The sequence below is a fragment of the Melopsittacus undulatus genome, chromosome 5 (genome assembly GCF_012275295.1).
Source record: "Melopsittacus undulatus isolate bMelUnd1 chromosome 5, bMelUnd1.mat.Z, whole genome shotgun sequence".
Lineage (NCBI taxonomy): Eukaryota > Metazoa > Chordata > Aves > Psittaciformes > Psittaculidae > Melopsittacus > Melopsittacus undulatus.
In genome coordinates, this window is record NC_047531.1 from 57776620 (window position 1) to 57803497 (window position 26878).

The following is a 26878-nucleotide window of genomic DNA, read 5'->3' on the forward strand; positions in this document are numbered from 1 at the left end:
GCTGAGTTATTTGTGCCCATCTGCTCACAAGCCCCTATAGATACCCATGCCCATTCCTGTGACAATTCAGGAAGCTTTTCACTGCCACTTCTGCCTTGGCTGAAGAGCTCTAACTGCCAAGCAGTGGTGCTGCCTTCAACAGAGCAAGGTTGTATGAGCAGGTTCTCATTTGAATCTGAATTTGGTAACTTAGTGAAACAACAGTTGAAGGCTTCTGCATAGCACATATGAATTCATGTAAGCAGCTCACTGATGGGGCTTTTCTGAGGGGCAAAGGGGTCATCCAAGACACCAGTGACCTTCTAGGGAGCAAATAAAGGAAGACAGAAGCCATGAAGAGGTCCGCACAGCCTATGGAAGGGGGCAACATCTACACCCTACAGGCAGAGAGAGACGGGAAGGGATTAGGGTTTGAGCCTGCCCTGGGGACAATCTAGTGGCAAGGGAAGGACATGAGGTCTGTGATCCTGCTGGAGCTCCTCCATAGAGGGTAGTCAAGTGTGCCCCGACAAATCACACAGGGGTTCTCCCTCCTGGGGTCCAAGAAACTTGATCCATTTCACACACATAGCCGGAGAGACCTGATCTATTTCACACACATAGCAGGACTCCCTGCATCACCTGCACCATTTCCAGAGTCAGCAGAGAGCTCTGCGGGGAAGCACCACCCACCTTCAAACTCTCCTACCTCAAGAGGAGCAATGCCCAACCAGTGGCGATCCTTTGAGTAGCAAAGCTTCCTTATGGGGCTCTGCACCCCTTTATTCCTCCTGCAGATACCCAGGGTGAAGGGGAAAGCCTGGAAACCTAACATACACACTGGAGAAGTGTCCACCCAAGCATTTCTGCTCATCCAGTGACTTACTGAGGCCTGAAATTCCACAGCTTGGGTTAGTGCTGGAGTTGGTGCTTACCATTGTGCTGCTATCTGTATATCCCACTGCATACTGCGGCCCACCATCAGACAGAAAACTGCCGAGGCTTTCAGCTGGCCACCTGGGTTAAGTTTTTCAGTGAGTTACTTGTTTGGGGTCATTTTAAATGAGCTATTTCTTGCTTCTGAGTAGGCTATGCTAGGCCTTGATAAGAGTTTGGCTTCCTATTGCTTTTGTAGCTAAATCCAACAAACGCCTGGCCCAAGACACATCTGCTTTTGAGTGGTAATGAGCAGCCATGCGAAGTCCAGGCAGAACACATCTCCTGAGGTACTGCCTCTGCTGAAGAAGAGGGCGTTTTCTTGCAGAGGTGAACTCCTTCGCCCCTGGCAGGGGGCCGGAACTAGGTGATCTTGAAGGTCCCTTCCAACCGAAGTGCCTAGAACAAACCAAAGTGAACCAGGCCAAGGTGTCAGAAAGGGTCAGGACATCGGCAGGCAGAGCCACCGCAAGCAGCCCCTGTGCAAAGAGGACTACGGCCTTCCTTCCCTCCCGCCCCGCCTACCGCACCGGGCCGAGCTGCCGAGGGCCGGACCGCGGCTGAGCGAGTTTCACTTTCTGTTCCTGCGCTCTGCCGAGCGGGAAATGAAAACCAAGCGGGGCTGCCGCTCTCTGACGCAGCCGGCGAGGGGAGGGAGGGGAGAGGCAAGGCGGCCGCACTCCGCCGCCGGCGCCACGCTGCCCTCCACGGCCCCGCTGCGCCTCTCTCGCTGCCGGCCGCCCTCCGGTGGTTGGGCAGGGCTGGACCGGGCCGACAGGCTGAGGTGGTCCTGAGGATCGCTCCGGGGAGACGCAGTGTCCGAGCGCCCAAGGCTGTGAATGTGAGGACCCGCAGAGGCTGCGGGAATCGGTGAGCAAGCCTCTTGCTGCTCTGTCAGGTGGGATGGGCTAGAGGCACAGAATGCCAGGAGGACGGAAAGGAGAGGGGGGAAAGGGAGCTAAACAAACGCGTTAGTTTGACAGCAAAGTGGGAAACCTCGTGTCAGTCTCATCCAAGAGGAGTATGGAAGTGAAGGGTTGAGTGTCCTTCGAAGAGTACCCCAGGGCTGCTGCCTTGCAGCCCTCCTCCTGCCCCAGCACCATCCCCTTGTCTACCTGCTCCCCAGGGTACCCATGAGGGTAAAGAAGCCATGATGGTGGAGAAGAGGTGTCATGGGTGGTGGTTCCCCTCAGGCAGAGAGGGGCTTTGGGGCTGTGGTACGGGGCTGCTGGTGGTTTGCCATGAGAGGCTGGTGTCTTGGAAGGATGGATAGGCTGTGGAGCAGGCTGGGGTAAAAGGAGGACGCTGGGCAAGCTGAGAGCAATTGAGAGGGCTCGATGATAATGAGGTGGCGGGTATGAGAAGGTATTGCCACTAGTTTTTTTCTGCCTGGTGCTAGCGTGGCCAAGCCATGTGCGTTGAGGGAGCAGTGCTGAGTCCTACCCCTGACCTGCAAAAGAAACTGAGAAACAACCCTGCTCCTCCAGTGAGAGAGGAGAAATTAGGGGCAAGAGGGCAGCCTGCTCCTCACCAGGTTTTATACAGTTATGCAGGGAAAGGAAAGTCAAGTGCAAATATTAGGAATGCCATATTTCTGATATCCATAAAATGGCAGTTCTGTGCAAGGGTTGGGAAATTGTTTTCATGTCCCTGCTCCCACACCAAGGATCCCGCTAGTAGTGTCTGGGGGAGGATTTCATTGAACCAGAGATCCAAATGCTCCTATCTCTGTATCTGCCTTAATATCTTTCCACTTATTTCTCAGATCACCCAAAGCCTTTTAGAAACGAGCTTTCTCTTTTGTCCACTGCCACCTTAATCCTACGTCTCTTGCCAAAAGCTGTGTCTTGCAAGTTCACCTCATGCGCAGTACATCTCTAGCTGTTGTTTAGGTACCTCTGCCCTGCCTATCCTCCCCCTTTATGTCTCTTTTGGCATCTCCACTGGCTGTATTACTTACCTGCTGGATGATATTGTACCAACTAAAACCAGTGGGTCTCTCAGTGCAATCACAGATGGGCTCGTGCTCCAGCTGGGCCCTCAGAAACCTTAATGCCTCTTTAAATTCTTGCCAGGGAAGAGGCAGAGTGATTTCCGATGCTGTTTTGCTGACGAAGAAATCTAGTCAAATTTCTCTTTTCCTGATTAGCTATTAAAAGTACTGTTTTTGTATCTATTGAGTGTCTAAATTTATTTCTCCCCCAATAAAACTCCAAAGCAAATCTGACAATATTTAGAGAATCTGAATCTATGATACCTGATGTTCAAAAGTAAACTTCAAAAGTACAGTATTAAGAGTACAGTCAGGAAAAAGTATACTTGAGGTTAAACGCAACATGGGGGAAAAGATCAATTTCTGGTTTCCCTGCCTAATTCTTAAGAAACTTTGATATTTAACATTATTAGGTGCAGTTAACTTGAAAACTAATGTGCTTTTAAAGGACAGATTTTCTTTTTTGTGCAAGGCACAACCAGTATTTTTTGGTTATTCTTCACTCTTTCAGCAGCTGGCCTCAGGTTCATTGTATGTGCTGTCTAGTATTTGTAGAATATTAATTTCTGAGCATTTGGTTTGTGTTTTATTTTTCCATCCTCACAAATTCTTCCCTAAGCATATCTTTTTTTTTTTTTTTATGATTCTGCCTTCCTGTTGGACATGGACCTTAAGAAAGTTTCGTTTCTGTGTAACTGCATTTGAACATTTGTCACATTGCTTTGCCCTGGGTATTTTCATCTCGCTTTAGCTTGGTGACTTCTTAATCTTTTATTTAAATAGCCAGTAGATAAGTTATGAGAAACCGATGAGTGTAATAGTCTGTTCAATACTCGCTTGCAAATCAAGGCATTATAATGGTTCTTTTGTTTAAACAGTTACTTTGCCTGTGAACACTTGAAGGAGCATAAGAACTAACTGATATTTAGGTGCTTAAATGCTTTTAAAATTACAGTCCAAAGTGCCACAGTAGAGCTGTGACTAGAAAACAATGCAGAGAGCCCAGTATAGAAAACAAACTAATGCTTATCAATTCAAAGGTCTAGACAAGGTGAAATTTGCCCTTTTGAATGCTCGGGATACTTCAGATACTTTTACTAAACAGAGGAGTTTTGCATCATCTCCCATTTGCACAATTTTAAGCATATTATTTACCAAATTTACCCGTGGCTCCCTGGCTATGCAGAACCAGAGGTTCATTTATTTATTTAGCCACAAAAGGAAGACAACAAGATGTGCAATTGCCATCAAGCTCCATGTCTGTTACCTTGCCAGTACCCAGCACAACTACAATACTCCATGTTAATTTAAATGTATCAAATGCTGTTGCAGTAATCTTACTAATTTTACTGACATTCCAGCTTTTTCATAATGAAAATATCACATACAAAGACAAATCCTCTGCTTCTTGGTGGTCCTCCTCTTTCTGATCTTTCTGTGTCTTTCTGCAGCCCTTCCGTCTTTGTAAAGCATTGTTGATGGGACAAAGGAGTGGACGTCAGGGAACAAGCAAGAAACTAGAGATGGCACTAAGAGAGACTCTGAAGGCAGAAGCAAAAGTACAAAATAATGAAGAGGAAGCTGAAGAGCTGAAGGCCAAAGTCCAGAGGCTAACATCAGTCTTTGGTGTGGCAGACTTAAAAAATGGTAATAATGTTTTGTCTATTCCTCTCATACTAATACCTGTTATTCCATTCTCTGTCTTTGGGTTACATTTTCTCCTATTCTTTTACCTTTTCACTGAGGAATATGCAGGTGATTCTCAATTTGCCGTGCCAAGTAGCCATTTTGGGTTTGTGGTTTTTTTTTGGGGGGGCAGAAGGGATTACATGAGGATCTCAAAGCTTTTTCCAATTTTAAGTCCTCAAATTGTCCATTGCAGCAAAAAGGATCTAGATGCTGGTTCTGTTTCTTTCCAAACATAGCCAGCATTGCTTCCGGATTTGCTGAACCATGGACGAGGCCCTAGTTGTTCTGCTGCATCACTTGGCCTCTCAAAAGCTTCCATCAGTATTTCAGGTGTACATACTGTTCTATTTCAGCTACAGCCCACCCTTACCACCAACTGTATGCATTCAAGAGTTGTTCTGAGTTTCCATTCCATGTCCTCTCTTTCTTTGGTGATGAATTCAGAAGAAAAACTTCTGATTTCTGACCATGGTTACTTATACTACTTTGGGGCACGGAATATGCTGTCTTTTTAGATGCAGTATGAACAGCTGTGGCTTGCTTTTTCCACTTCTCTCAAGCTGGTTCCTTTCTTTGAAATGGAGACATAGAACAGCAGAGGTAGGCTGAAGGGGAAACCTGAAGCCTGTGTGGTGGACAGCTAACATGTGAGCTATTCATTTTGTTAATTAAGCCTTATATAAAATATAATTAGTTGTCATTAAGCCTGGCTGTGCAAAAGGCTAAATAAAAATCCTCATACAGGCTGCCTTTGACTTCTGTGGAGTTTTTTTATTTTATGTTTAGATGTGTTATGAAAGGACTGAAAAGAGAGCAACTGGGAGATATCTGAGCATCATAATCCAGTCTTATTTGGATTTTTCCTGTCAGTTGCCAAACAAAAATATGTTATCTGCTTGAGTAACATAAGAATCAGATTGAACACTTTCTCAGGTCTGGCCAAGATGCTGGTTGTATATCCTGAATGGCTAAATATGTGAAAGAGGAGTTTGTCACTTTCAAGTAATTGTCACTCTTTTTTCTTGTACCTATTTCCATGACTCCCTTCCTCTTTTTCTGTGCCTACAGAAGCCATTGGGCTGTACAATGTTGGACACAGCTGCTGTCTGAACTCCCTGCTCCAAGTGTTCTTCATGAATATACACTTCACAAGGATACTGCGAAGGTATCACTGGTTTGAACTACCTAAGATACTCCCATTGTTGCTCTGTTGTCTCCCCTCCTTTTTTCTACATGACGTGCATTTGAAGGCTTGGATCATCAAGGTGCTTGCAAGGCGCTTTCAACTTATTCAGCAAGGTCTCTGCCTTGTTGTGTCTGTCACACACAGACTAGGGCCTGCAAAGGCAACAGTTGCAGATGATTTGTTAGTCATCTCTGATTCATGTGCCATTTGCACGCTGGTAAGCTACAGCCTTGAACTGAGTCTTCAAGACTTATATCTCCCTTTTTCATAACAGGATATGATTTTATTAATCGTTTACACATAGGCTGCTATAACTAAAGGATGTGTTGTGTGTAACCCAGTATTCATTTTGTAACTTTAAACATGCAAAAGTAAATATATTGTGATCCATAGCCTCTGTCCTCTGATTGTCCTGGCTAGCACCTGATACAGAAGAGTTAAGTGTTGTTGCAGAGGACAAATACATAGTGTTATTTTGTTTTGCTTGGCCATGCTTCCTATTTTTTCAAGAGGAAGATTTGGGCTACTGCCTTCCTACCAACCGCACTAATAACTGTTTTGATTTGCTTTTAGTTTACTCAGCTCACTGCAGCTTTAATTATCTAAGTGGATCATCCCTATTCAGTCCTCCTTTCTCCAAATTTCTTACATGCCTACCAGTATGCAAAGAGGGAAGAAGTTACAGACATGCAGAGATGAGAAGTGTCATAAATGGGCAAAGCTATATGATGAGATAGTTACCGGTACCTATCAGTAACCGATAACCAGAAGGTTACCAGTGCTATTTGAAGAAAGACAGAAAAACCTGTGGACTGCAATAAATTTAGGGAGGGTAAACAGCTTTCCAGTTGGCATCTAGTTGAAATACAAGCATTATATATGTGCTGATAAAGTTCTGAGGTTATGTTGAGAATCAAGGCATGAACAGGTGAGAGGCAAGAACAGCTCTGAAACTGGCTCTATCCCAAATGTTGTTTCTAGAGCCCAGAAAGCACTTCAGATCCTGCTCGGTTTGCCCCTTATTCATGAGAAGGCCAACTTAGAATTGTGGCCTTTTACTTTAGAATGGTCAGCCAGCACTTTGGGATGAGCTAGCGCAGGTGTCTGCTTCCCCTTTTTCCTTCTTTTGCTGAAAACAAGCCCACTCTGGTTTCTCTTGAGTTGCTTTCTGTGCTATCTCCCTTTGCTTCTTCAGGTGTGATGTCAAATGTTTCTTTATCGTCCCACTCGATCACCATTCCTGTCACTTCTCTTGATAGGATCACGGTGCCACTATATGCTGAGCAGCAGAAGAAGAATGTCCCATACCAAATGCTCCTGCTGTTGGAAGAGATGCAATGTGGCAAGCAGAAAGCTGTTTATCCCGTAGCCCTTGCTTACTGTCTTTCAGCATACAAAGTGAAATGTAAGCAGCGCCACCTCATGCCTACCTCATTCTGCAGATCAGGGATGTTAATTTTCAAGCATTAACCAGCAGTGCAAACTCTGATGTCTCATTCAGAGATTCAGAAATGTGAGGAGTTAGGTACATGATGATGTGTAGTAGTGAGAGAGATGCTGTTTCTTACTTGTGAAGAGGGGAAAATAAAAGAAAGAAAAGGCCCCTGCTAGATATCCTTGCTGATGTCCAAGGGGTAGGAAGACTATCAGACTACTAGAAGACTCAGCTACTCATACTGGCCAGAGGGAATGGGCTGTGCAGGGCAGAAAAAGGACAGCTTATAGCTTGATTTCTTGCTATACTGGCATGATAATAGTGAAAAAGCTGCTGTTTCTTATTAGAAGGGATCGCATGGTAAAGATACTGAGCTCATCCAGATAACCAAGGATAGAAAACATATCCTTCCTGTTCCTTGTTATAAGGGCAGAGAAAACAACTTGCTGGCTTAACCTCCCACCTGGGCAGGGTCCCAAAGGACAGAGAGTGTTAAATGCATGGGGGACTGGAGACAGTGTGATGCTGAGGGTCTCTTTACATGTGCATATACACACAGTATATTCAAATGCTCTGATCTTTATCATCTAAAAGCTAGAAAAGACAGCACTGCATCTGGTGACAAGGACATAGCTTTTGCATTGGGTTCTACAAATGGGGCATTCGAGCCCTCCCATCTTTTCCCACTGCCTGCCTGGGTCACATGGGGACATTGCAGCTCATTTCCAGTCTAAGCTCTGTCCCTGACAAGGAGTAGCAATGGAAGAACAGACTGGATCTAATGGGGGACAATGAATTTCCCTTTGCCATCTGCAGGAAGTCTGTGGGGTGCTGTTCATAATACTGATCAAGGTTGTGTTTTCTGTTTGTCCAGTGTTTGTGCAGCATGATGCTGCTCAGCTCTTTCTGACTCTCTGGAACTTGATAAAGAGGCAGATGAAAAAGCCAGAGCTGGTAAGAACAATCCCTGAAAAGAACACAAGATCTTTTGGCTCTTGTTATGTGTGATCTAATGGAAGAGGGAATCTTAATTTCATAGGCTTCAGCATTATGAATCACAGTTAACTTCTGTTCATCCTACTTTTTGAGCATGCTAGGGTCTCCATTCTCATGAGAGAACCAATTAATAATAAAAGGTTTGATTTTTTTGCAACACTGGTGTATCTTGACATTGGTGTATCTTTGAAGCCAACCATGTGCATTTCATTGTAATTATTCACTGTTAGCATGTTATGTATATGATGGTTCCTCCCAGAGGAGCTATGTAAGGTAAGAGAAAAGTAACTCTTCCTCAACACACTGCCATAGTTTTGCTCATATAGAAGACAGGCTCCTGTTGCATTTCCAAACAAAACAGTAAAATTCTTTACCAAAGCAGACATTTAACTGTCTGGTCTTGTTAGACTATGTCTTTCCCCTCTGCTATGTGATGAGTTGTTCTCCAGTAAATGAATTGTCCATATAAGTCAGTGTCAGATCTGAGGTCAAGCCTGAAAGTAGTAACACCGTGTGAAGAAACGTGTCCACGTGGTCTTTCCTGCCCACAGAGGAAAATACCTCAGCTGTGTTCTTCATAAACCTTGTTTTGGCCTTTTTTTTACTCCTCCAGGTTGAAGAGCTGAGTGATTTGTACACTATCTGTATACAGGAGCACCTGGCCTGTCAGAAGTGCTCTTTTGAAGAAAAGAAGAACAGCAGCATGTTAACCCTTCCACTCCCACTGCTGGATTCCAATTGCCGCATGCTGAAGACTCTGGTAAGTTAGTGCCAGCACTGGTTACTTAGGAAGAAGATTATCTTCTGTTCACTGTGGGAGCCTTTTCTTTGCAGCCCTGGTGTGTCTTGGACTCAGCTGGAATCTCTGTAAGAATCTCTGCAGGGTACACTGAGGTGATCTCATTCACATTTCTTCTTTATTTTGAGGGGTTCTAAATTTCTTCATATTATCTTTTGTCCTTTGAATACAATATGCCTTCTGTAGCTTTGCTGTTTGCTGTATCCTGTGAAACAAAGTAAAAATGGAAATCTGGCTTGAAGGAATTCAGTTGAAAGAAATCTCCTCTGTCTCCTTAGAAGGACTGCCTGCAATGCTTTTTCCATCCTGAAGAGCTGACTGGTCGCAACATGTGTTTCTGTGACCAGTGTGGAAGAAAGACACCTTTTCTGCAGGTAATCAGATAATTATTTACCAATATTTCTCGTCTACACAGAAGTCCCTTTAGGACTGGGAAGGTGGGAAAAGGACTCAACCATATCAGTTTGAGGAGATCAACAATACAAAGCTTTGTCAGTGCAGCAATGTCAGCTAGATATAAACCAAATGCATCTTTCCTGTTAAGAAGTTCCTTAATGTAGATGTAGCTCTAGCAACAAAATAATGATTTTGTGGGTTTTCATGTAAGCCACCAAGGGATGTAGCATTTCTGTACCAGCCAAAAAGTTGATTTATGTTAGTGTGAGGCATCACTGCCCATGGCAGGGGGTTGGAACTAGATCATCTTAAGGTCATTTCCAACCCAAAGCATTCTGTGATGCTATGATTCTGTGATTCCATGTTGTGCTTCTGCTGTGGGGTTCTACACTGCTGTATAGCTCCAGAGGTAGACAAGAACATGTTACTGGAGCTGTGCATGCACATAAAAGTAAGATACCTTAGGGTGATTTCCTTTCTTCCTTGTTTTCCACTGGCCTCCCCATTTTTTACAGTGTTGATCTCTTCAATACATTTGCCTATTCATGGAACAGCTAATTCATCAGCTGGCAAAGATGTGGGGGGAGACTGCCTCAGCTCAGGGCTTGGAGGCACTTTCCATTGAGTCATCTCTAAAGCCACAGTGCATCCATATGTCTTGTTGACAGCCATGGTGGCAGCAACAGTAGTATCAACAAAGGCAGTGGTGGAAGGGATGTGCTGTGAGCTTGGCATCCTCCGTGGAGCTCTGGTGGCCAAATGTCACAGGAAAATTGCCTTGCCTCTCCTCACCTACCTGGTGCTACTGCCCTAGGGTTCAGGTTAGAAAGCAGGTTAGAAAGTAAGCAACCCTTGAGACAACCAATGCTGAAGTTGAGAAACTTGCTTATCACAAATCTGGCTACAAAGGCATCTGCTGTCCAGTGGAACTGGCATTCATCCACTGTAGCTCTGACTGTTTTCTGGGCTATGTTCACAGGGTGGCAATGGTTGTTTCCACCCTACCTCCCCAGGTCTTGTTCCTTAGTTTTCAATGGTGTTACTTATTGCTTTACAGAGCATGAAGCTAGTCCATCTGCCACAGACCCTGACCATACACCTGAAGCGTTTCTGCGTTGAAAAAGCAGCCCACATTCACAAGCTTAGTCACTACCTGCCATTCCCGCAAGACCTTGATTTCAATGCAGTCTTGACTGAAAGTCAGTGCCAAGCAGATGACAATGAAAAGGTGAGATACTCCTAATGCCCTGGTTTAAAAGGACATTTTCTTCTCCCTTGTCCTCAAGTCTCATAAAAACTTAAGAGATGACATCAGTACTTGCCTCAGTTCAAAGCACCTCTCTTAAAAATGTTCATCTCAGGCTTTACCTGTGCCTGGTGCTCTCTCATATCTCATGGTTTTAAGTGGTTCAGGCATTATTCAACTTTCTGTGCTCAGATATAACTACCAAAGGCACCATAACTGCAGCTTTCTGCCATAAGGACAAAAAAGAGGCTTTACAAATATTTTTTTTCTGAGTGTTTAACATTTTTCTTCCATTTCTAAACATACCAAAGAAAAGATGAAAACACAGTTCGTTTGGATGACCCAATCCAGACACTGTAAACAGTGTCTTAGAGGCAACTTCCGTCGTGTGGTTTGGACTCCAGCTCAAGATGGTCTCAGTGTGAGCAGCAGACCCACTGCTTTGCAGAGGTCACCAGTCCAAGACAGGGAAATTCCATTCCTGGCAGTTTCCCATGTAGTGTTGTTTGCCACAGAGTTAAGGTTAGCAGGGAGGCGACAGCTTTGCCAAGCAGTTGAGAGTGGATCTTTTCCCCTTAATGAGAAACAACAAGGCAAAGTGTGGCAATAGCCAAACCTCACTGGTGCAGTGTTGGCTGCAGTGTAACCCTTTTGCTGTTCCTTTGCTGTCCTACAGCCTTTCTCATGTTCCTGTGTTCAGGGTGCCAAGGAGGCTGACAGCCCCATAACTGATAAGGAAAACTCTGAGGGTAAGAACAGAAAAGGCAGGATCCTCAAGGCCAGTCTAATCTATTTCCTTTTCCCTCACAAAACACACATTCTTGCTGTCCTGGCTGCTGAATCTTCTTTAGGCAATGGCAAATGAGAATTGCTGCACTGAAAGTCACTCTTTGTGGTTCTTCACAGGCTGACTGGCAGTATGACCTCTTTGCTGTCATTGCCCATTCAGGATCAATTAGCTATGGACACTACTGTGCCTATATTAGAAGTCTCACAGAATGTAAATGGTATTGCTTCAACGACTCCGAGGTTTGCCAGGTGAGGAGACAAACCCACATTTCTTTTGTAGCTTCCTGGATACTCCCTGAGATCCCATTCAGTCTGTCCATTTGCTCATTAAAGAGAACCAGGAAAGAAAACAGAAGCTGCAGAGCTCTGTGCACCTCATTCTTCTGCTAGAGTGTACTCTGAGCTGAGGGCAGAGCTTCTCTAGCTTCTGTACCAAACAAGGCCTTGGGTTCTGCTTCACAATGTGCGGAAGCAGCCATTCACTGTATACCCTACTTTATGTACTCTGGATCTGTTTAATGTATGTATTCAGAAGAAGGAAAGGAACTGTTTTTCCTCAAGGGGTAAAGACAATAAACCGATTTATTAATGGGTGTTTAGTTTCTGGAAGTACCATTTATACCACTCTTCTTAAAAGAATTGCTGTGCTGCTATCACAATGTATCCCTCTCTTGAGAGCTTTTACAAGCCTCCTCTTGTGTTTTAATTCTCTAGGTATCGTGGGATGATGTGAAATGCACGTATGGACATTCCAACCTCCACTGGTAAGCAAACGTACCTGTTTTTATCAAATGTTGCTCTGGGGTTTGGAATGAGGGTAGCAAAGAGAGGGAAGACAAATGGTTTGAGCTGCATATTGCCAGGGATGCACTGGAGATGCAAGAGAGCAGAAGCCCTCCTATATAGTGCTGCTGAGTGAATATGATACCTTAGGGATCACTGGAGAGGGCTGGTTCAGTTGACACAGATCTCAAAAAGCTGAGCAGGACCAAACCTGGGGGTTTCCTTGCAACCCTAATCCTCAAACATACATCTTGTTTTGCTTCTTCTTTTTTTCCACAGGGGAGAAACAGCCTATCTCTTGGTTTACATGAAAAAACACCCACAGTGGCCTTATCCAGGAGTATGAGAATGTCTCGTGAAGTTGTGCATATTCCATGGAGATCAGCACCTCTGTGCCATTGTGGACGTGCACAAGTGTTCCACAAGAAAGACATGGCCCACTCAGTCAGTGACCTCTGCCTTCACATTTATTTGTGGAAAATTTAATAGAGAGACTTAGCTAGAGAAAGGATCTCAGAACTGTCACAACTAGAAAGCTTTTCTTTTGTATGTTTTTTGATATTTACATGATTCTATTTATTAATTTCCTCTTAAAAGATAGTAAAGTTAGTTCTTGCCTCTTCTGACTTACCTGTTTCTTTAATGCTGATGCCTGGATTCCAGTACAAGGGAAGCATTTGGCCTGAAAGCCTGCCTGATATTCCATTGAGGCATGTGGTATGACTGGAAAGCTGTGATGGTCATGGCTAGCCAGTAGGACCATAAGAGTTTGAGACTTACTCTGCCCTTTTAACACCATGTTAGATGCTGGCAAGCTGAGCAGGGGACCCCAAAAGTCTTGAGAAACAGCTGGATCAAGGACAAAACTTATGACATGTGCACGAGTGATGTTTACTCCTTCAAACCTTCCTGAAAATGAATCACTACAGGGGCTGAAGTGTGTTTAAAAGTTGGTGTCAGCATAAAGAAGTGTTTTTTAAAATCAGCTGATTTTGTAGTAGTTCTGAACTAGAAGATGAGTTTGTACATATTTGTGCAGATGATTATTGTTTTAGCATGCTTATCAGGCATTTATATGTATTTTCCTTCCTGTATAGAGGAAAATACTAAGAGCAACAAAGATCCTGAATCTAGCTAGTGATTTTGCACAATACAATCAATACTGTGACAAGAGGAGAAGTGAGATGCCTCCATGTGCTAGAACTTGAGGGATTCCTTAGTACACTTCAGCTGTCTGCCAGCTGGAGCTGTCCTGCTCTCTCCCTTCCTTCTCTGACCGTGAATTTGGAAACACCTTTCAAGCAGCAAGTGTTCTGGAGAGAACAGTTTTATAAAGAAAGTAAGTAATCTTTATACCTCCCATTGAGCCCTATCACTCTGCACTGTTGGTTCAGGCTGTGCTCCCATGACAAGACACACAGCTGGAGGGGAAATGTAAAGAGAGCTAGAAAGGAAGTTTGGTAACATGACAGTCAGAAGGAGAGAGTTCTAAAAGCTCACCGCAAGACTCAGCTGGGAGGATTGCGATGCTTTTGATACACTCATGGTAAGTCTCAAGGTATCACAGCTTGTGAAGGGATTGGTGATTTCAGTGGATTAAGAGTACCTTCTAGCCTAAGAAACCCTTTGACTGTATCTTTACAAGGGTGCTGTTTTTGTGGGACTGAGCATATTTTGAAATTAGTGATTTAGTTATAATAGCTGCTATATATATCCTAATTTTATGTTGATGATGAAGTTCACAAGTCATGTCCATTTTCTGTTGGCATGTGGAAGGTGAATTGAGAAATCTTGGAGCGTAGCTGGAAATGACATTTCTGTGACCTAGCAGGGGTTTGTTTCACTGCCCTGGCAAAATCCATTACTCTGTTCAGCTTCTGTATTCATACTGCTCATTCTGGTTAAAAAAAAATAATCCTGTGTATTGTTGTCACCAGGAGGAGGAATTTTTAGCCTATATGCCTTCGGGAATGTGTTAGACTCTTTCTAAAGCACCTTGCAGTAGGTGAGTAAGAAAACCAACCTCCTGTCTTAGCCAGCACTTTGCATCTATGAAGTAGCTGAAAGATGGTGCACTTCCAGGAAGCTAATGGGTTAAGAGACTGACAAGACATTTATGGTCTGATATAACTTGAGATTTAAAATCAAAATATGCTCATGAAAAATGCCTCAAATGTGTCATAACCTTCCAGGTATATCACCAATCAAGGAAGAAATCACTGAGGTATATTTAAGAATCTCTTCAGTTGTTTTTTTCAATGAAAAGTAATCAATGTTTTTCTTTTGAATAAAATAGTATGGGATAAATGCCCTAGGAAATAAGTCTTGTGGATTATTCTTGATCTATTTTTCCTAAACACCATAAATGCAGGTGGGAGACTACAAGCCACATGCTCAGATTAAGCATTCAGGCTAGAGCTACTGCTGATGTTCAGCTCCAACAGTCAAGGAAATGAGGCTAAATGTTCCCTGTGCACTTTGCCCTCGTGCTGGAGACCCATGAGGTTTATTGTCAGGTTTGCTGTTACATGGAAGCTCACGTTGCTTCCAGATCCAGATGGGCCACGGGAGGGTGTGCAAACTGCATCGCGTATAGATTTAAAAACTGCCTGACCTGAGCTGCTTTTGCAAAAAGAGATACATAGAATGGTTTGGGTTGGGAGGGACCTTCAGAGGTCATTTAGTCCAACACCACTGCAATGAGGGGTCCTTGGCTACTTCTGTGTCCACAGTGAAGTTCACTGCACCCTGGATAAACTGCCCAAGGATAACTTCTAGCTGAGTGCACAGCAGTCAGTGGCAGTGTGCTGATACACAGTCATAACATGGAGACTACTCACAGCACAGAGTCCACCTCACCCAGGGGCTGTCTACCAATAAAGAGCTACCACAACATACAATGGAGCTGGGATTAGTTGTCCTGTGTTTGAGCTACTGTCCTCAAACCACTTGCACTGGTAGCAAGGGCTTTGAAATCCAGATAAAACCAAGAGTGTGTGTGTATAGAGATTATTGTAAGTCCTGAGTACTCTTCCTCTCCATTTTTTTTGGTTTTTTTTGGGGATTGCTATGCCTTAAGGGAAGGAGCAGTAGCAAATACACATTATCTGCTTCATCTCTGGCACACTTCTCCTCATATTCAAATATTCCCCCTCTTCAAGAAACACATGGAAAAAATAGAGAACAGTAAATACAGAATCATTCAGGTTTGGGTTGGAAGGGACCTTAAAGCTCACCCAGTTCCAACCCCCTGCAACATGCAGGGACACCTTCTGCTAGAGCAAGTTGCTCCAAGCTCCATCCAACCTGGCCATGAACACTGCCAGGGATGGGGCAGCCACAGCTTCTCTGGGAAAACTGAGCAAACACGTGAGATGAGAAGTAGCTCTTGGGGTATGTGCAAACTTCCCAAATACCACTTTCTTTGCAGAAAAGCAGGGGCTGTGAGATATACAAAAAGCTGCAACCTTGGTCAATGCAATACGTGTAACTAGCATCATGCACTCACTCAACAAATGCATGTGAAGAACCCACAGTCAGTTTCTAAATTCTTCAAAGGGAAAGATAAACGTAAAACCCATGCATTCTCTTGCCTATTGTATCACTTCTGCCCATATTTCCCTTGTCTCCAGCCAGTCAGCAGGCAGGAGGGAGAGGCAAAGCCTAAGTAAAGTGTTTTACAAGGGCCCGCAGCCTCTCCTTGACCACAGTGACTGGGAAGCGACCGCACATGGCCACCTACCTGGAGCTTCCCACCCGTGCGAGGATGCCCATCCTGGGACTGGGGACCTCTCCTTGTCCCCAAGCCTCTGGTCACACAGGTAAGACCAGGCTGAGAAGCACAGTAGTCTTCTTCAGCAATTTCCTCTTCAGATCAAGGCAAGACAGCAAATCCTCAGTGAGGTGTTTCTTGCTGTTTGGAATACTTCAGGTAACATGGATATTTATGCCTGTCCTTCAGGAAGCTTGCTAAGTGAGCAGGGAGTGAGCAGTGGAAGGAGGTTTATCTTAGCTATGGACAAAAAAATGCATATTACAAGTTACTACTTCTGCCTTGCTCGTTTTTCTTCATGTTTTTATCTTTGCTTTTGGCTCAGGCTATTAACATCCCAGCATGTCATGTAGGTGTCAGCTTTGATGAGGGTGTGTGGGTATAGGAACTTAGGTGGCAATTAATGGATTTGGAAATGGGGATTTACAAGAACTCCCTAAAGAGTGAGGATTACTTATTTTTATGGCAGCAGAGTATGCAGCACACAGCAAGAAAGTAGTTTGGATAGTTCTTTACTTGCAAATGTTATCTAATGGGTTTTGGGAAAGGAGAAGGTTTCAGTGTATACTGAATTATAAATGGAAAAAAAAGCCTGGAAATGAGCTGAAAATTTTAAGAAAGTGAGTTTCTTTAGGAAGAAAAAGAAAAATAGTGGATTAGCCCCTGGATTTGGGACTGGAAATTAGTATGTTGAATTGCAAGCTGCCAACCCTATGAAACACTGTCCAGTTAGCATAAAAGTATGTTAAATTATTCTTGCTATATTTTGGGGTCAGCTGTTGCTGATCATCATATACCTTAGGTACAAATGGGGATGAGGTTGTTTAATTCTTTCAGTCTTGATTGGTCCAATGACAAAAGACACTAAGAAGCCTGCTATAACTAACTAGGCTCTAAAAAAACGAAGTGCGCCTTACATGTGCACTGTGATGGATGAGCTTGCTGAAAGAACCTATTGAGACCCTAACGGGAACTGATTAGGACTAAACAGAAGGAAACCTTTGGACACATGATCTCTGCCACCACAAAAATCTCTTATGTTAAAGCAATGAAAACATAGCCCAAACCTTTTTACTGTGATTACTTCATCACAGCTACTTGATCTCAAGGTTCCCACAGAAACTTCTTGTGTTTTGGTGTGGCAATGGAGCTTCTCCTTTACCCAGTCACGGTGACTTGGAGTCCTGTTCAGTGAGCACCACAACGGGTTATCTTTTCTGAAGGACAGCTCACATTACAGACTCTGGGTAACCACAGGGTCTGTTGTTGCCTTTGCTCTCCAACAATTCCTCCTCCACCCAAAAGTGATGCCGATTGCTCCTGCATGGCAGCTTTCTCACACTGCAGCAGCACACAAGGGTAAGGTACTCTATAATGCCTGGCGTTTGGCAGGTGTCCCCATTAGCCTGCTTTCCCAGGGGCTGCAGCATTCATACATAGGAGAGGGTTGGGATGGGGAAAGGGGCTGCAGAAAGGAAAGCTTGTAAGCCTTTATGCCAGCTACTTGGTTGTGTGGAAAAAACCACTGCCGTTTCCATGTTATTTTAAATTTAGGTGAACCAACCAAGAGCCCTTCCTTGGAAATGTTTGGAGAAGTGAAGTCATTAAAAAGAAGATGATGGGTGGGCATGCGGTGAAGTTAAATATAGGAGGTGGTTGCAGTTTTGAACCGTGTTTCTGCTTGAAGTGTCATTGTCCAGAATCAGCATCCAGTCATTGAACTCCTCAGTGTCTCCAAGCCAAGAACCTCAAGTGATTACTTTGCTATTAAAGACCAGGCTCTGTATTTCACCCAGGAGGTGTCACTGTCCGTAGTGTTTTGGAGTCCTTCTCCCAGCTCCGTGTCCTGTGTCAACAAGAGCCAGGTTGTTTGTGTGCAGGGCCAGCAAGCTTTCCAGAGCTGATTCATTTCCTCGTGTTGTCAGGATCTCACACTGAAATTGAGCAAATTAACACTCCTTTTGAGATAGTCTGGTGTCCGAATGTGAATGTTCAATCCTTAGAAAAGGGCAATCAGCTCAGGCAACTCATCGGTGACTCCCGTGGCCATTTTATCCCAGAAGGCTAAATGAAAGCAAGATCCAGACTGGAACACCTCATTATTTGGGAGCTTAAAGTCTCCAGATTTGTGGAACAGCAAACTTCTTTTTCTGATGTTTACCAAATTACCAATTTCTCTTCTTGTTTCAGTCCCTCCAGGGAACAGCCAGAGATGCAGTAAAGTTTGCCATTGATGTTGGGTACTGCCACTTTGACTGTGCTTACCTGTACCAGAACGAGAGTGAGATCAGGAATGCAGCAAGGGAAGAAATCAAGGAGGGGGTTGTGAGGTGAGAAGACCTCTGTACTGTCAGTAAGGTATGTCCTTGGGTAACTTGTCTAACCTGAGGCCAGCTCTCAGGAGGAGAGGCAAGGTCCCAACCTGCAAAATGCTAGGGGATGTAATTGATCTGTGAATTAACTCAGGGCAAAGCGTTTTATAGATGGAGGGAAGGAAGAGGTCAACTCCTAAAGAACAAAAAGGGCTGGATTTGAGAGGGATTTTTTGTAGTCCATATCCATTGTCAGCGATGGAGACAGGAACTAAGGCTGTGCTCTCAGTTGCCTCTGAGACAGGAAGCAGGGCTATTGTATTCGTGGTCACTCCCGCTGTGCTGCCGGCCTCAGCCTGTTAGCTCCTGTATGTTGTGTTGTGCTTTGTTTTTTCCCCACAACAATAGTAGGAAAAATAAAGTAACTTCTATCTGCTGGAAGCTGGCAGGTCAATTTTCACCAGTTTTGCTTTGTTTTCTTTGTTCTGTTTAATTATTGTGTGAATCGTTGGAATTTTTGAGTATCTCATCCTCATTTTACTTGAATAAGGTGCACAGAAGTGACACTTCCTCAAGGCAAGAAGATGTGCCATATTGTGAGCTGTCTCTGTGTCTGCACTGTGTGTTTCCCTGCCAGGGATGCTCTGTGGTTGTGAGGTTAGAAGAGCAGCTGCCAAGCTTTGTGTTACCCCTGCAGCTGTGGTCCACCTTCCATGAGAGATCCCTCGTGAAGGAGGCATGCCAGACGGCACTTGCTGCCCTCCAAATGGATTATTTGGATCTCTACCTGATGCACTGGCCCATGGGATTCAAGGTATTGAGACTTCTAAATCATGGATCCAGTTACCATCCAGTTCACATTCTGCTTAAAGCCATTGGACTGCCATTTGCTTATCCAGGATCAAACAGCTGTGCATTACTTACCTCCTGTTTTTCTCTTTTCCCTCTACCCCCAGGTTAAATAAATCCTCGTTTCCCCATGGTGTCACATCCCTGGCCTTCCCCCAGCCTGACTGAGGCACATAAAAGTGTCTGCCCTTCCTCTGCCTGCAGGGCAGGCTCTCGAGAGGCAGATTTTCTTGGAGATTACTGTTCCTACAGATGACTGGTTTTGGCCACCTCTCTCCCTCCAGCACAAACATAAGACAGGATATCCAGCATCTCCAGCTTCACACACTTATAGAGTGTAGAGACTTCTTTAACTGTTACAATTCAGCCTACCCTAAACTCCCTTTTCTTTTGTGATGACAGGCAGGAGAGGAGCTGTTTCCTGCAGATGGAAATGACATGATAATTCCCAGCAATACAGATTTTCTGGACACATGGGAGGTATGTTCATTGACAGGCCAAAAAATCCTTGCTAACTTCAAATAACAGTCTGAAAAAGTTAAGGTTTCGCTTTGAGAGTCGTTCTCAGCCAACAGGAATCAGTTTCTGATGTGAAGTATGTGAAGTATTCCAGACTGCTGATTTCTCTGTGCCCTTGGGCTCCTTCTTGTGTTACCTTGCAAAACTGAGGTATTTTTATGTCTACTGCATCCTAAACTGGCTGGGTGGGCATGGCAAGAGGAAATCTTTGACTGTGTGTGTACCCTGCAGTGGCTTTAGATGAGATATGCTGTCACTTCAGTCTCCACACTACTCTCTGGGTATTTGTTGGTGGCTTTAGCTGTAGCCACACTCAACCCCAGTTACACCCAAGCTGTCCAGACCACAGGAAAGCCAACATGTCTGTGTCAGTGTAGCCAGAACATCCAAGTCTCCTCCCTCTAGAAAGTACTGGAACTTGCCCAAAGCCCATCGCTAAAGCTATGTGTGCTGCAACACGAACAGGCAGGAGCACAGGGATACAAGACTTGGGTGCAAGCTCAAATTTCTGCTTGGCTGATGGCTTGGGCTTCCTTTGCCCTCCATCTTCACTGTGTGCTCAGCATGGCCAGGCTGCAAGAAGACAAGAGACTCACCAGAGTCAGGGGAATTTGCTGATGCTCTTTTCCTTCTGCCATGTGAAGAATAAGGCTCATTTCTGTGGCTCATTTGAAGGAAAAAGAACATTTCAGGCTGCTTCTGACGATAGCAGCTGCAAATAAACATGCATTTTGTTTTGGAAGAGGTGTTTCTTCTGCTCTAAAGGCTGGTAGTAGATTATTTTCTCATGTTTCTTTTCTGCTGGAGTTGTCAATCTAATTATGGCTGTCCAGCTGTTTTAGTGTTCGCTAGTGTGAAAGAAAATAGGTGGAGGTGGGGCAACACAGCACTCTCTATGCTGTACTGCCACTGCTAAATGGTTCATCTCCCTTGGGAGATTAATCTCCATTAATGAGCAGGTATCCTGCTCTAGCTCCTCCAGAACAGCTCCTTGTCAAGCTGCTCTGTCCCAAATGACAAGGCTTTTGTTAGGGGATAATTATTTTGTTAGCTGAGGAATTACCCTAGCAAAAACCTCTTTTATTTAGGAGCAGAAGTTCTACCTGGGGATAATTTTTCATTTCAGTATCCTAATGAATTAATAACAGTATAGTAATTGTTAATCTTGAATAATGCTGTAGTTTATTTGTATGATGATACCGGATGTGAGAGGCTGAGTCTTAGACCAGGGTCACACCAGTCAATGTCGTGTACTAACATCACATCAGAGAGGATCCCAGCCGTGATGATTTTTACCACTGAAGTCTTTGCACAGGCACTTTTTCCATTAAGAAAACCCAAAACCTTAATTCAGGAGCAAGTCTGATTCTGTAGTGTTTCTAGGCTATGGAAGTGCTGGTGGATGTGGGAATGGTGAAAGCAATTGGAGTCTCCAACTTCAACTGCAAACAGATCAGGTTCTGAGCAAACCAGGCTTAAGACATAAACCTGCAAATAATCAAATAAATTGCTCTCAAACTCATCAGTCCTGATATCACATCTGTCTGGGATGTTGCATTTGATGGGACAGCACTAGCAGTAAATGGCCTTCTATGTTAAGTCTGTGCTTTTTTGTGTCTGCGTGGGAATACCCCTGTATTTGCTAAATGAGAAAGTAATGAAAGATGCAGAACATTCTGTGCCCCAGCATGGAACATCACTAACAGTAAATGACCTTTTATGTTAAGGCTGTGCTTTTTCATATCTGCGTGGGAATACACCTGTATTTGGCTGAATGATAAAGTAATGAAAGATGCAGAATGTTCTGAGCCCTTCCTTGCGTAGGAAGCTGCAGGCACACAAACCTATGGCACTCCTGGGTTGAAAGTACAGTCTTCACCTTTCTTCTGGCTGCAGCACTGAGCTAAGGTAGGCTGAGAGCTGAGCTCTGCAAGGGAGAATGTGACAGCGCTTACCCTTCTCCTTTTGTACAGTCCCTAGGGGAAAAGATAGAACCAGAGCCAGGCTACACTGCTGGGGTGAATAGGTAGGACTAGATGATGTGAGAGTTAGGTGCTTCAGCTGGATGTGCACAGCTGGTCCTTGAAGCCCATTGGTATAGGGACTGTGAGAAGTCATGAAAACTGAAGCAGGCAGCTGGAAAAAGAAACTAATGGGTGAAGATTCGGTCTTGTTGGAGGCAGGGTTGGGAAAAGGGGAAATGATATGAAACACTGACTGACTCTATTAAAACCCTCATAGCTGCAGAAGGAGCAACCTATTCAAAGCTGATGTGGGGCTTGGTAGGTCACCATAGTGATGTTAAACATTCAAGTACCTTCTGCTTCTGTAGATTGAGAGCCACCTCTATCTTCCTCAGGAAGAGCTGATCAAGTTTTGCTAGTCCAAAGGCATCTCTATCACTGTGTATTGTCCCCTTGGGGTGCTCAACTGGCCATGGTAAGAATGCTTTGTGAAACTTCTATCTCAGACATAGATTGGAGCCAATGTAGTAAACCAGTATTAGGATGTGGATAAACCCTCGCAGAGTAAAACTGATGTAATTAGAAGAAGATTTACTTATTCTTTAAAAATTACACACATACAGAAATCTCTCACACTTACTGTGATATTCAGTTTGCTTATTCATACCTGTGCTGTTACTGGAGTTTCATATTTAGGAGAAAAAGGATCAATTAGTTAGTGAAAGTAGCAAAGATAATTCTAAACTGAGCTTGAGTGAGCTTATTAAATATGTAAGAGAACTTCTGAACTAAAACACCCCCAAAGCAAAGCAGAAAACGCTTCTGAGAATGGATTAGGTTTTTAAAAGGATGACTTGAAGAGATTTTGCCTTTACTCAGGTCTTCATGGCTGGGACAGGATGTTTACCAGAGCAGCTGTGCTTGTGAAGGACACGACAGCTGCCCATTCTTAACATGAAATTTTTGGGATCTGGACCAAAGAAATTTCCAGCCTCATCCCAGGCTGGACTGAAATGTATTACAGTGACCTGTTATACTAGAAACTACAGGCCTCTTCTCATGCCAACTGGCAATGAAAGAGAAAGATGGCAGGGACAGGAGCAAAAAGAATATAGTGAATCAAAGTGCATAATATTATGCTTTCTTATTCTTTAAATGTTATTTTTACACTACAGTGCCTGAGGGAGGAACAGTGGACCTTTCAACTGCTTAAATCTGCTTTTTATTTTCACAGGTCCAAGCCTGAGGACATTTCCATTTTTGATGATCCCCAAATTAAGGAAATTGCACTCAAGTACAAAAAAAACCCAACTCAGGTTAATACCCGTCATAGTATTTCCCCTGGTGATGGGTATTTTTACCACTTGTGCTAAAGTAGCTATTTACAGAGGTATTATGGAAAGCTGAGTTCCAGCTGTGTCCCACACACACTGTAGTGCTTTAAAAAAATACTACCTCTAAGCCAAGTTTTAACGATGGACAGATTACCAATGGCTTTGGGCTTTAAATAGCATGCCAGCCACCTCTGTGCACAGCATCCCTGACTGATCCTGAACTCTTGCTCAATGCACTCCTATGCTGTCATCTCAAGAGACAGGTAACGATTAAATGAGCTCAGGTAATAACTGGGGAAGGTTTACTACACTGCTTTTTCTCTGTGAACCATCTCTGATAATCAGCAGAGCTGTTCCGTGTAACTGTGTAGCCATTTACAGGCTTTGGCTTTCAGAAGACAGGCAGAACTTGTCCACTCTAATTCCATATCTGCTCCTTCAGGTGCTTATCTGCCTCCAGATTCAAAGAAATGTGAGTGTAATTCTCAAATCTGTCACTCCACACCACATTCAAGAAAATTTTAAGGTAAGAGGGTACCTTATGAGATTATCAATGGTGTCAAACTTTACACAGAAAAAAACCCCACTCTGCCAGTGGAACAAAGTACTCCCTTCATAGCTAGAGCTGGCAAAGTCTTCATCTGACAAATAACAAGTAGGTCACTTCTTTATGAATGCAAACAGTTACTTTAGAAGTAATGAACCACATCTCCTTCAATAGAATACATCGGCAGAGGTTACCTTCTCCCTCTTGTGATATAAATATGATGCAATTAGACCCCACCAGCACTGTAACTTTATGACATTCACTCGTAGCTCGACACAATAATGCATTTGTTGCACAGTTCCTCGTACTCCAACAAATAAGCTACTTCTACTACTTCAAATAAGCTTTTCTACTTCTGTTTTCAGTGTTCTTTCTGCAAGTGAACTTAATGCTTCTCTTCTTGCAAACTGAAGTAACTCAGCTGGTTTGGACCTTTATTCAGGTGTTTGACTTTGAATCGGCTGAAGAGGAGATAGGCACCTTACTGGCTTTCAAGAAGCAGTATCACATCTATACATTAAGCAACTGAGTACCTCCTCCTCCATGTTTTAGCAAGATTGTCTCTGGATGTCCACTTCACTGACAGCATTTGAAAACCCCACCTTAAAAGAGAGGGAACTGTGGCCAATATCCAGTCACATCCCTATCTGCCAGAATCCAACTCTAAGGTATATTAAAGCATTACCTGTCTTGTACAAGTTGGTAGCACTAGGATTTTTGCAGGGACGTTTTGTGTTAAGACATTTTGTAACAGATGGATACCAAACTGCTGTCTGAAAATCAAAATCAGCAGGGAACTCCAAAATAAATAGGCAGCCTTCCACCCCTGCCTCCTCTGTTTTCTTTGGCTGCTTCATGTAAGAGACAGTCACTGTAAACAAACTTTTTAAGAATGAGAGTTTTAAGTTTTTTTGAAGTGAAAAGCTGTGCCTATATATTTATGCCAACATTATTAAAGCAGCATCTAGCTAATACGGCTATTAGATAGAGACTTACTGAGATCTGCAATCCATTCTGTTTTCCCAGGTTACCCACTTACCTAATAGCATCCTGCGGACTTAGGAGTTAACAAGAGAGTGGCTTCATGTTGCGAACAAGTTTAGCAATTTCAGCTAAGCGAAAGATACAGTTTCCTTTGAGAACAAGGTCACTGGTATATGTGAAGGCTACAGAGCATTCATTTTCACTGCTCCATGAAAATTAAGCAAACCCACATTAGTGTTTTTGCTGTAGCTCACCATTTTAGTTCTGAAGAGTTTTTGTCAGGGGGAAAACTTTTTCATCTTAGCCTTGAAATGTTTCAATCATACTCTCTTTTTCTAGATGCAAAAGATCACAAGGACTATCCTTTTGTTTTGGGGAAAGTAACATAGGCACCACTATCAGATCCTCCAGGGACCAGGATCATTATTTCAAGCAATTTCTAATACTTCATGTGTATTAAACCACAAGTGGAATATGCATTACAAGATAGAAGATAACTCACGGGCACTATGAAAAGTAATCTTTGAACATGCATGTGTTTGTTTCCCTTATTGTCAAGCACAGTTAGTTCTTTATCTGTATTTTTTGCTCTGCTTTTGCAGTGAAATTCTCAGTTTGCGCAAAATATATGTTCTCATATCATTTAGTAATAACAGTCGAAGAAGTTTAATAAAACTGAGTGAGATTTGTGAAAAGCAGCTTTTGTCATAAATATAAATCCTGACCAATTTTAGAGAAACTTAGATTCTCCTTGTGGCTGTATTTGTGGACAAAAGTTTAAAACATGCTACCTTTAAGCTGTTAGTGTAAGACAATCCATTTAACATCGGAAGGTCTTGATAACACAATACACAGCTTTAGAGTCTTAGTTCAGTAATTCCAGCATAACAGACTAAAAGCTCTTTAGAGGACACCACTGAATTATGTGTCAGGAACATTTTCTCAATGAGGTTTCCTATTTATGAACTGCTAAAAACTAATAAACTGGTAGGAGATTTGTATGTTTGGTTTATCATATCTACAAAAGTATATAAATACTGCCTTTCATCAGTAGAATAGCTGCAGTTAAAACTGTGAATCACTCCCAGCAAATCCAAAGTCTGATAAAGGAGACAGAGGAATTATTTTGTTTGGCAACTGTCTTATTTAACAAGCAGAGAAGTTGGGCAACCTCATAGAAGCCAAAAGTAGATGTTTGCTCTCTTGTGCTGCTCCCTAAAGACTGTCTGCTTGTGCTTTGACTTAAAGGATGTCACTGGATGTTGTTTTCTATGGTAAAAAACAAGTCAGTGGTACTGCAACCCATACATCTGCTGGAGTTTTAATGAGGTCTGCGTTAATCAAGATTTCTTGCTCTTGAACCCTAACAAGTGACTCAAAATGCCTGTGATTGCTTTAGGCTCTTCCAGGCCAGTAGGACAACAATGTGGATCAGCATTGCCTGCAGAGAAGAAGGACAATTGTGTAATTAAGGTTCAGGGCTCAGATACACACTTGATGGATATCCTTTCCCAAGTGATTTTCTTTGTAGTCAGTAAAGGAAGTGATGACATAGCTTTGGGCTACTTTAGACCTTTGCAAGATGTTTGAATAACATGCCCTAGAAACAGCCGTTTTACCAAACTGTATTTCTTACAACAATCGTTTGATAGAGAGAAGTCTAAAAAGTGTATCAACAGTTGACACCAAACAGTTATAATACAGTGGGATGGACAGAAAAGTGTAATAAGTACTCCCTTTCTCCCCTAAATTCAAATTCAGTTCAAATTCAAAAGGTCAGTCACAGGATATTATCATAGTCTGCAGTCAGACAAGGAGCTATGTGGAAGGTGCTCTGCCTCCATGCATCGAGACTGCCGTAAGGTTGTCAATTTACTGCAGCAGGAGCAGTACACACTTCAGGCTGTGGCATACAGCCTATCTTGAGATATACTCTACTTCATAGGAATTTTCTAGCAACATTCCAATTTAATCACATCTATCAGACCTGAAGTTATTTACAGGATGTTTATAGACCGTGGCAGTCAGGAAGTCAGACTAGATGATCACAGTAGTCATATAATAGCAAAAAAATTCAAAACAAATTAGAAGCCAGAGATTGTGCATTTGTTTTAGACACAATAGATCTTTTTCAGCTGCAGAAACTTTAGGAAAGGTAAGAAAAACTTGGGTGATGTCAGTTACAGGGAAATAAAGTACCTTTTCTTCTGCAGTGGAGATGCAGCCATATGATTTAAAGATAATGTGCCTTTCCAGCAAACCATTGTTGCCTCACAGCAACCACAGCAGCAGGCTTACTGTCATCACAGGCTGCTATAAGCTGCTCAAGCAGCACACTTCCTAGCTTCACGTGATATAAGGAAAGCAAGT

The 26878-nt window shown here is 43.3% G+C and overlaps 1 protein-coding gene and 1 pseudogene across 3 annotated transcripts; both read left to right on the forward strand.

Moving 5' to 3' along the window:
- Window positions 1–1614: 1614 nt before the first annotated feature.
- On the forward strand, window positions 1615–14549 carry USP18 (ubiquitin specific peptidase 18). Of its 3 annotated transcripts, none has more exons than XM_031044973.2 (11): window positions 1615–1813; window positions 4360–4555; window positions 5666–5762; window positions 7043–7188; window positions 8093–8172; window positions 8828–8974; window positions 9292–9387; window positions 10467–10637; window positions 11562–11693; window positions 12159–12208; window positions 12507–14549. In XM_031044973.2, the coding sequence occupies exons 2-11, from the start codon at window positions 4387–4389 to the stop codon at window positions 12571–12573; spliced, it is 1155 nt and encodes a 384-aa protein (XP_030900833.2). In that variant the 5' UTR covers window positions 1615–1813; window positions 4360–4386; the 3' UTR covers window positions 12574–14549. The 3 variants fall into 3 exon arrangements, with proteins under 3 accessions (XP_030900833.2, XP_005144464.2, XP_030900834.2); XM_005144407.3 differs by having other exon boundaries at window positions 1615–1785; XM_031044974.2 differs by having other exon boundaries at window positions 1615–1756.
- A 1408-nt stretch (window positions 14550–15957) lies between these two features.
- Window positions 15958–24053, forward strand: LOC101869424 (aldo-keto reductase family 1 member B1-like; annotated as a pseudogene).
- Window positions 24054–26878: the final 2825 nt, after the last annotated feature.